Source organism: Cottoperca gobio, chromosome 5 (assembly GCF_900634415.1).
Source record: "Cottoperca gobio chromosome 5, fCotGob3.1, whole genome shotgun sequence".
Classification (NCBI taxonomy): Eukaryota; Metazoa; Chordata; class Actinopteri; order Perciformes; family Bovichtidae; genus Cottoperca; species Cottoperca gobio.
The window spans coordinates 24,516,041-24,526,682 of NC_041359.1; the positions used below are offsets into that span (position 1 = coordinate 24,516,041).

The following is a 10,642-nucleotide window of genomic DNA, read 5'->3' on the forward strand; positions in this document are numbered from 1 at the left end:
GTTTTGAGTTCATTATTTTTAAGGAGAATTACACCATCCCCCCTTCACTGTTTTCTGACAGCAGAGAACAGACAAGAATACACCCCTCCGAGCAAATGTTTTATGTTTTGACAACATCGTCTGTCACAGTCACTGATCTCATGCTTGTTATAAATCAAAGGTGTTATCACACTGCCATGAGAGTCAAAACCCAGACACAAAACAATCTGTACCTCCCAAGTGTTCCCTTTTTCTATTTTCATCACGCACAAAGAAACACAGTGCATCTCTAAAACTCCGTTTTATTATCTTGTTTCGATTTAAAGACACATTAAAAAAGGAGAATAAAAAAAGAAGTGTAAAAACAGGCTAAAACAAATGTCATGAAAACCTCCCAGAATAACTACTGGTCCAAACCTTTGCATGGCTTCTGTTGAGAGTGAGGCATTCAGTCCGTCATACTATACACATAGGCACACACACACATATACGAATGGGACATGGCTGTATCCTGCAGTTTATCTTAATTCTACCTGCAGAAGCAACTGCCTTGCATGTCCCCTAAGTATTCGTCTTCACACTATCACGGGGCCTCCTCCACTTCCAGACGTCTTAAGGTCCATATTCCCTTCATTGCACCCCAGAGCAGTTTGAGGTCTCTCTTACATTCTGTGCAATCCAGGCTCATGTCCTCCCTTTGAACGTGTTCATGCAGGTGTAACTCCCGGAAAACTTGTGGATTTCTTCAAGTGCAACTTGTGGCATGAAGCTAAAACAAACAAAAAAAAAGTGCAGAAAGACCAGGGATGAAGTGTTAAGCATGAAGCAATTATGATGATTAAAAACAAAACAATATGTTAAATGACCATTTTTACCTTTTTAAAAGGACAAGGGCATGCATCGTCCAGGGCAGGTAGAGGAAGGCCTTGTCAGCTCGGACTGCATCAACAGTCCTTTGGGCAACTACTTCAGATTTGAGCGGTGGAAAGAGCTGTGGAAACCTACAAACAAATATATAGTAGTTATGAGACAAGGTAATGATCTTTCAACAAAACACCTCACGCAGCTCAGCGCTACAAGAAAGTTCAAAGCATCAAGGTTCAGTGACATCTATAAAAGCCTAAAGACAGCCACTAGGGGGCAGACGGACTGGCGATAAATAAATAGTGACTATGCAAACTCCTTTTCTAAAGAAACTCACATTTTAGAGATTCCCAGAGCTGTGACTGTCTTCTATTATGGTATTACTAGGGAGTAAAGATTACAGAGGAAAAGCACGTCCGTAAGTAAGTAGCATACATTAACTGGGAACCATGAACGTCTGAGCAACACTGTGTGCCATCCATTAGGCAGATGACAAGCTATTTGACTGCAAAGTGAACATTTTAACCTACCGGAGGAGCTATATGAGAAGAAAGAGCGACCGTGAATATTTCTAAATAGCCAATTTAAAGCACTCCATTCAATCGTCAATATATTTCACTCTGAACCACAAGCTCACAGCAGTGCTAAAGGAAAAGTCAATGGATCCCTACAGTCAGTAGGATTCATCCTGCGGGGGATATGAATGCAGAATATGGCTATTCAATAGTTGTTGAGATATTTCAGATTGGATGTGGTTGAATGACAGACCTAAGGACCATCATTGCCATCCCTAGAACCACGTTGCTATTATGGCAAAAACAAATCTAAAAGATATTAAGCATAGCCTCTTTAAATACCTGACTCTCATGCCCTGGAACATCTCTGTATTGGTGTGGAAGGGAAGCACGGTGGTGCAGCCAACGCCGGGACAGTCCAGCAGGCCCAGCGTCAGACTCTCCATGAAGGCCAGCGATGAGGCCTTGGAGGTACAGTAGTCTATGGCTCCAGGGATGGGAGACTGAGACAGGATGGAGTTTATGCACACTACGTGGCCGTGCTGCAGCTCCAGCATCCGAGGCAGGAAGGCTTTTGTAGTCTGCGATGAGGAACGAAAAAAGGGATAATGAAGACAAGGTGGAAGGAAGCGTGGAAATAGAAGGTGAAATAAATTCAGGAGAGTAAAAAGAAGAACAGACAAGAGAAACAGGCCCACAGTCACAGATTAAATTTCCATTTAGTTGATAATTGCATTTCTGTCTGCATATGACAGTCTTTTGATCTCCATTCAAAATATAAATGCCACGAGTTTCAAAATCCTTCTGATGTTTCAGCGGCTGAGAAGCAATTTGGAAATACCCCACTTAACCTGCCATAATAGCGTCATGATTTACAAGTCTGGGGGTGCCTACTGTATAAAATGCCACGCTATAATCAAAATATGAAAATGATAAGGATAATCTACAAGGAGGAATTTCCCAACTTCTGCATGGAAGCTGCAAGTCTTACCCAGAACTGTCCCATGGTGTTGATGTGTTGGGATTTCAGAAGGGCGTCGTCGTCGCTGTCCATCAGACTTTTGCCGTGGACTACAGCGGCATTGTTCACTAATATTGTAACATCGCCCACCTGAGATTATAAAAGCACAGCAAGAGAAAAGAAAAAGAGCACTGTTTAAGATCTTATGTATTTGCTGTCTGCTTCCATGAGATGATACAGTTGTGCTGCACCAGAGCTGTCAGCAATATTCCCCGCTCTTACTCAGATATTTCAGATGAAGTGTAATCTATACAACAGATGGGAGACAGAGCAGCTCAGAGCCAATGTACATAGAGAGGAGATGCAGAGAAATATTGTTCCACTGTGTGCAAACAGCATTTCTCTTTGTGCAAGTAGCGATATCTTGATATACATCAAGCTGACGTACCTTTTCTCGAACCACCTTGGCTTGCTTGTAAACTTCCTCCCGATTGGCCACATCACACAGGAAATAATGACACTCTGTTCCAGAGAGAGAGATCTCTTCTGCAGTTTCTTTAAGGCACTTTTCCGTTCGTCCCCACAAGATCACCTAGCAAGAAATAACATTGTTAAAAAAGGTTAGGAACAAACGGAGAAATGTTATGCATTGAAACTGTGCCGAGACCAGAGGCAAACTAAGTGACCCGTTGCTTAAAAGTGGAACACAAAGGGATGTTGTCAGTCATCAACAAACATGACGTACGTTTTGCGCACTTTTTCTGGCAAGGAGCCTTTGTGTAACTGTGGAGATCTTTGAGCAGAAATGCTCTTTTCATTCAGAGAACAGAGAGGTCATTTTCACTCCAACAAATAGTTTTCAAGCAAGATTAAAGGCTTGGGGGTTGCGGTGTGAATGAATTGTCTCTTCATCCACCCGGAGACTAAATGAAGGCCGGTCATTTGAGCAGGGAACATGGGGTTGGATGGAGGTGGGGGACTAGTGATTGGGCAATTAGATCTGTCAGTCTTTGGGGTCAGGGAAAGGTAATGAAATCAGGGGGTGAGCCCTCCTCATCTCTCAAACAAAAATTCTCAAAGAGATTACACGGCCTGTTGGGCAGATGAGCCCCGTCATTTCTGGTCAGGGAGTCTGAAAACAGTGCGTGTGTGAAGTGCTGAGGACGCCAGTGTGGGATTTGGCTGGTCGCCTGTGACCCAGGTTAATATTTGAGCAAAAAGTCTTCTGGAAAGTGATCTTGTGTACGAGAGAAACAAAACGACTGTGTGTGTGTGTGTGTGTGTGTGTGTGCGCGTCTGCACAAAGGAGAGTGTGTCTCTTGCTATTTGCAAGGTTCAATAGCTCTAGAGGATCACACGTCATCTTTTGCACACATTGAACATGCCATGCCGCAGTAACAGAACACTTTCAGACAATGCCAATCTTTTCAAATGTAATCAGCATTAGTCTAGAGACAAACGTAACATACTGACAATGACAGATGTTAATTTGCACAGCCGCAACCCTTCGAAATCACCAAATTACTGCGTTGCTATTTTTGTTAATGCAATGTTCGTGTGTCAATAACTGTCCGATGGTATCAGAGGCAGAAGCAAACAGAAATACTGACACGGTAAAGCTCTAGGGAACATCAAAGATTACAGTCTGGAATGTTCTTTATTTCTTTATCAGATTCAAAGCAATAAGGGTTTGGCTCCCTCTGTGAGCGGCCCCTTGTTTGAGTTACTTTTGATTGGGTTTCTTGTTTGCTTCATTTGCAAGCCCATTTGAGTAATCAGTGAAGGCAGACAGGTCTTGATAAATAACTGAAAGCTTTTAATAGGATTTGAACATTACAAACAAAGCTGACAGCTCTCATTAAAAGTCAGCACTCAAACTGTGCTCTCCTGTTAAAATGTTATTTAATTAATTAGGTTTATCACCCGTCACAACACACAGGACCCTCAGAACAAACAAGCATTGGCCAAATTGCGATCTGGATAGAAAACAGTAAGAAACCAGTAAGAAAACAAGTTTTTTTATTGACCTTGCACAAGCCCCGTTCGCTATCAGTGATACACCAGTGATTGCTCTAACTAGGCATGCCTAACAGGACATAACGTCAACACATGCTGGAAGTAAAAGCTTTCTAATCGACAAATTAATGTGGCAAAGCTTGAAACAAGACATTGAGAGAGAGAGAGAGAGTGCAGATGACACTCAATACTTGCAATGGTGAACATCTCTGTGTCCTCAGTAGCTGCAGTTGAATTACGGTGATACTCTATCTTTCAGGTCTGAATGTATGGGTGGGTATGAACCCTCCTTTTCACACCCATTGTATGGGCCAGCAGAGAGGCGGCACACAGAGGGGGCAGCAGGAGTTCAGGAGGCAGTCGCCTGCCGCTGTCTAATTACTGCAGAGACAGCAAGGTCAGTTGCAGGGCAATACCCAGCTGGGAGCGGTGGGCTTCCCGCCTCCAGCACAACACACACACGCACACCCACAAACCTGTTGTCAGTGCAATGGTTTGGTACATCTTCCTTGTAGTGATGCAACGTCTCTTTAATGTTTACAACCACATAAAAGTCGATGTTTTCTGGCAACCTTTTCTTCTAAAGTTGTTGTCATGGTGCTGAGAAATACTTAGAAACGGTGCTTTGAAGAAACACACTGTTTAGATGTCAGCTATTTACTGGCATTGTTCTGAAAGCCCTCTCGCAGTGCTCTGAACTTGGACGGCCGTGTTTGAAAATACTTTGGTCTCTGGTTTATTGTTTCAGAGCTTTGTTCTGCAACGGTTCCCCCCTAACAGCACACAAGAAGACCTGGCTCCCCTCCTGAGTCCCCGGCTCTCCATCTCGTCGGATTCTTTCCTCAACGCTGTAGTTAGTCTTCCTCACACCGTGAAAACACCAAAGCTCAAGCAGAGGGAAAAGGAAATTCCGGCTGCCAATCACAAAGGGGCTCAAACTGGGGTGAGCGCAAGTTCGCAGAGGTTAGCCCTATTCATAATTACCGTTCTATTTCCTTTTAGCATCTCCTAAGGCAGGGAGTAATTGTCATACACATTACCACAGGTGTTGTTTTCAAAGCCTTCACACCTAGATAATACCCAACAATGGGGTGCTGAAAAGCGTGGTGACATCCTTTGTTGTGCAGCTGCAAAGTAAAGCTTTTAAAACCCACTGGTTTCTTCTTGCTCGTTCCCCAAGGACACAGAATTGAAAGAAAGAGGGAGGCAGTTAGTGTTTCATTGAGCTTTTAGCAATGTTTTCAAGCTGCTAAAATTGCATCCGCGATCTGGAGCTTGTGTCACACATGTACGGATAATTACAACCCACAGCTTTCAGCTGGGACACTCAGTGCTTTCTAGCAGGAAAATGACCACCGCTTTCTTCCATGTGTAATGGTGACACCCATGTGAGGTGATCAAAAATAGAGCTTCTCTGTATTAACACATTACCTCTAAAAGGGACACCAGCGGCACATCAGGCACTCAGCTGTGTAATGTTCACCCACTGGATTGGTTGGTAGACAAACCGTAGCCGGGAATGATGATGGGAACAGAGGTTAGCATGACCTGCAGTGCTGAGGAACTGTCTATGTAGCCACTGAAGCATTTCAGGCCCAAGTGACGGCTCCTTGTTAGGGGGGTGAGGGATGGGGAGAGTGGGGCGAGATGGGAGGGAGCATGTTTTTGAGGATTGTGGGGATTCTCTGAAATTGGCAGGACATGATGAATAACTGATTTAAAAATATTGATCAGAAATTCAAAGGGTTTGCAAACGTGGCATCCAATGGATCAGTCAACGCCGCTATGTAATCAGATAACTTTTGGATCCGCTTAACTTTAAAATCTGTAAAGCAGGATGCTGCACAGTTGATTTTTTCTAAAGAGCAATCAAAACATGGAAAAGAGCATGAAAAGAACACCTTCACATCCAGCTGGGAAAAATAATGATATATCATGACTTCAGTCTCAGAGCAAACATCATCATCATATTTATGACCAATACCTCATCTGGTTACGTCTGCCCCCCTCTTAAATCGATTAGTCGACTAAGATTTCTTTAGTCGATTAGTCATGAATAACTTATTTCCAAGAAATGTATGAGCACATGTCTGGTAAACACAAGATTTAAATTGGTTTTGCATGACACTTTGAGGAGAAACGAAACAACAAGTCGATTGGTTTACAAAATCTCAAGAGTGTTAGTCCACACTTCTTTAGTCGAGGAAAGCCCTTCATCTGATTACAGTACATTGCAGTTACTGTATCAGACTAATCCAAGTCCATGTAATCTGTTCCTCCAGAAACCTTTTGTTAGGTATTTTTGCATATATATATATATATATATATATATATATATATATATATAATATATATATATATATATATATATATATATATATATATATATATATATATATATATATATATCTATATATATATATATATATATATAAAGGCATATCATGTCCTCATACTATGCTTGAAAACAAAACCTAATCTGGCTTTTATTAAAACAACATTTTTCTGGTGTTGTGATATGTTCCCAGATTTGACAACTGCAAAGACTGTTAAAACAAATGGCAAGAAACTATGATAGACTAAAAGCAGGGCTGTAATTATGGGGTATGGCTTCGAAGCTATTTCAGTGAGACTTTGTGCACATACCCCTACACACTCTCTCTCACACACACACACACACACACACACACACACCTTTGGATAAAAAAAAAAACTTTCTCGACATGCCAGTCATACCATAATCACAGAGACCTTCAGCACATGAATGTCAGCCCAGTACTGCACTTAATCACACCAATCAGCCATACAGGCTGCCCAGACCTGCCCTCTGGTTGACCCAAGCTGTTGTGCAATACTTGAACCAAAATTGAGGGCAATGTCACCAGTCTCACTGGACCCACTCGGCCACTTAGGGGTCATGATCCTTGCTTTCACAGAACAGTGTGGAACAACAATACACTTGTGGCAAGGTTGGCAGGACTCACAGGGCTACCTGTCAACTACTACTACTGCTGCTGCTGCTGCTGCTGCTGCTAGTGGTGCTGGTGCTGGTTTTGACACAAACCAAAACAAAACAAACTTCATGCAACAAAACGTTAATATTTAGCTGATGCATTTCTTTGGAGAGAGTGGAAGGAGCAATGTGGCTGCAACAAGTTGTCTGTAGTTAGATGGAATTACCTTTCTGGCCCCCTGCTTGGCAAACTCTCTAGCCAGGTGACGCCCGATGCCTCGTCCCCCACCGGTGATCAACACCACCTCCTTGGTCAGGTCCTTCCTTCTGCTTGGCATCAGCGAAAAAAAAACTTGCTCTGACTATATAATAGAGCATTTGAACCGGGAAAAGGCACATACGACACGCGCTCTTCAAATCCATCTCGAAAAGTGCTCACGCGCAGCCGATATGTAGGTTATAATGTTTACGCTGCAAGTTTATGTGCACTACTGATATCCTCCAACAGTGCAGAAACAGCGATTTAGGAGCTGCTGCAAGTTTACCAGTATGCAAACAATCTCATCTGCAGCATCAGAAACTGTTGCATAAGTAATCCACCGGCGAAAAAATAATAAAAAAGCAGAAGTGTGTGACTTCAAGGAGCTCTGACATGATAGTCGACATGCATCACGCTCTCGAAATGAGTGAGTGATCAGTCATTACGCCTGTCATCCACTGGTAGAGACGCAGAAACGTGAAACACAAGTCCAGACTACGCTCCGTGGTGCGCGCTACTGAAACCGCTGGGCTTTGGAGTTGTGTTCCTGTCCTGTCCTGTTCTGCTTTATATATTACCGCCTCTGCCCTGGCTACGGTACTTCCACTAGTGAAAGGACCAGGATGAACCTAAAGGGGAGGTTTGTATGGGCATTAATCCTGATTGACATGTTAAGTGGGGATGAATATTTTGCTCCAAAGCCCGTCTGCCCTGAGTGGTTGCGTACTTGCCTCTTCCCCACCCCCTTAATGTGTGTACAGAGGTGGTTCTCAATCTGTGGTCCGGGGCCACCCAGTGGTCGCACCGCAGCGTCCCAGGTGGGTGCCCAATCTTGTTTGGGAAAGCTTAACTTTGTTAAAGAAGGTTTTTTAATATTTTTGTAAAGCTTTAGAATCTCGTCCTATTTTAATATGGAGATGAAAATCACAACAGCGGTACAATCAGCTCCTCAAACTAGCAAGTACACTCCAAATCAAAATCATAACTTTGAGCCCACTTACCTATAAAGCCTCATAAATATCCTCTTTCAGCAATATTTTTTGAAAAAGACGCTCCTAAGGCATTGCCAGAGGTCCACACGTTCGTCTCCGGGAAAAAGATATCCACTGTGAACATCGCCTATATATATATATATATATATATATATATATATATATATATATATATATATATATATATATATATATATATATATATATATATATATATATATATATATATATATATAAAAAGGCATATCATGTCCTCATACTATGCTTGAAACAAAACCTAATCTGGCTTTTATTAAAACAACATTTTTCTGGTGTTGTGATATGTTCCCAGATTTGACAACTGCAAAGACTGTTAAAACAAATGGCAAGAAACTATGATAGACTAAAAGCAGGGCTGTAATTATGGGTATGGCTTCGAAGCTATTTCAGTGAGACTTTGTGCACATACCCCTACACACTCTCTCTCTCTCACACACACACACACACACACACACACACACACCTTTGGATAAAAAAAAACTTTCTCGACATGCCAGTCATACCATAATCACAGAGACCTTCAGCACATGAATGTCAGCCCAGTACTGCACTTAATCACACCAATCAGCCATACAGGCTGCCCAGACCTGCCCTCTGGTTGACCCAAGCTGTTGTGCAATACTTGAACCAAAATTGAGGGCAATGTCACCAGTCTCACTGGACCCACTCGGCCACTTAGGGGTCATGATCCTTGCTTTCACAGAACAGTGTGGAACAACAATACACTTGTGGCAAGGTTGGCAGGACTCACAGGGCTACCTGTCAACTACTACTACTGCTGCTGCTGCTGCTGCTGCTAGTGGTGCTGGTGCTGGTTTTGACACAAACCAAAACTTCATGCAACAAAACGTTAATATTTAGCTGATGCATTTCTTTGGAGAGAGTGGAAGGAGCAATGTGGCTGCAACAAGTTGTCTGTAGTTAGATGGAATTACCTTTCTGGCCCCCTGCTTGGCAAACTCTCTAGCCAGGTGACGCCCGATGCCTCGTCCCCCACCGGTGATCAACACCACCTCCTTGGTCAGGTCCTTCCTTCTGCTTGGCATCAGCGAAAAAAAACTTGCTCTGACTATATAATAGAGCATTTGAACCGGGAAAAGGCACATACGACACGCGCTCTTCAAATCCATCTCGAAAAGTGCTCACGCGCAGCCGATATGTAGGTTATAATGTTTACGCTGCAAGTTTATGTGCACTACTGATATCCTCCAACAGTGCAGAAACAGCGATTTAGGAGCTGCTGCAAGTTTACCAGCATGCAAACAATCTCATCTGCAGCATCAGAAACTGTTGCATAAGTAATCCACCGGCGAAAAAATAATAAAAAAGCAGAAGTGTGTGACTTCAAGGAGCTCTGACATGATAGTCGACATGCATCACGCTCTCGAAATGAGTGAGTGATCAGTCATTACGCCTGTCATCCACTGGTAGAGACGCAGAAACGTGAAACACAAGTCCAGACTACGCTCCGTGGTGCGCGCTACTGAAACCGCTGGGCTTTGGAGTTGTGTTCCTGTCCTGTCCTGTTCTGCTTTATATATTACCGCCTCTGCCCTGGCTTCGGTACTTCCACTAGTGAAAGGACCAGGATGAACCTAAAGGGGAGGTTTGTATGGGCATTAATCCTGATTGACATGTTAAGTGGGGATGAATATTTTGCTCCAAAGCCCGTCTGCCCTGAGTGGTTGCGTACTTGCCTCTTCCCCACCCCCTTAATGTGTGTACAGAGGTGGTTCTCAATCTGTGGTCCGGGGCCACCCAGTGGTCGCACCGCAGCGTCCCAGGTGGGTGCCCAATCTTGTTTGGGAAAGCTTAACTTTGTTAAAGAAGGTTTTTTTATATTTTTGTAAAGCTTAGAATCTCGTCTATTTTAATATGGAGATGAAAATCACAACAGCGGTACAATCAGCTCCTCAAACTAGCAAGTACACTCAAAATCAAAATCATAACTTTGAGCCCACTTACCTATAAAGCCTCATGAATATCCTCTTTTCAGCAATATTTTTGAAAAAGACGCTCCTAAGGCATTGCCAGAGGTCCACACGTTCGTCTCCGGGAAAAAGA

The 10,642-nt window shown here is 43.1% G+C and overlaps 1 protein-coding gene across 2 annotated transcripts; it reads right to left on the reverse strand.

The window, feature by feature from the left end:
• Positions 1 to 263: 263 nt before the first annotated feature.
• dhrs3b (dehydrogenase/reductase (SDR family) member 3b) lies at positions 264 to 10,249 on the reverse strand. 2 transcript variants are annotated; one of them, XM_029430603.1, is made up of 6 exons: positions 9,514 to 10,249; positions 2,768 to 2,911; positions 2,350 to 2,469; positions 1,701 to 1,939; positions 855 to 980; positions 264 to 748 (listed from the first exon to the last, which is right to left on the reverse strand). In XM_029430603.1, the coding sequence occupies exons 1-6, from the start codon at positions 9,706 to 9,708 to the stop codon at positions 664 to 666; spliced, it is 909 nt and encodes a 302-aa protein (XP_029286463.1). In that variant the 5' UTR covers positions 9,709 to 10,249; the 3' UTR covers positions 264 to 663. The 2 variants fall into 2 exon arrangements, with proteins under 2 accessions (XP_029286463.1, XP_029286464.1); XM_029430604.1 differs by lacking the exon at positions 9,514 to 10,249 and adding an exon at positions 7,516 to 8,116.
• Between the last annotated feature and the right edge of the window lie 393 nt (positions 10,250 to 10,642).

Coding starts and splice junctions, on each gene's coding strand:
- dhrs3b (XM_029430603.1), bottom strand. CDS start 9,708: ATGGATTTGAAGAGCGCGTGTCGTATGTGCCTTTTCCCGGTTCAAATG. Junction 981..1,700: donor TTCCAGGGCATGAGAGTCAG/GTATTTAAAGAG, acceptor ATTTGTTTGTAG/GTTTCCACAGCTCTTTCCAC. Junction 749..854: donor GCCCTTGTCCTTTTAAAAAG/GTAAAAATGGTC, acceptor TGTTTGTTTTAG/CTTCATGCCACAAGTTGCAC.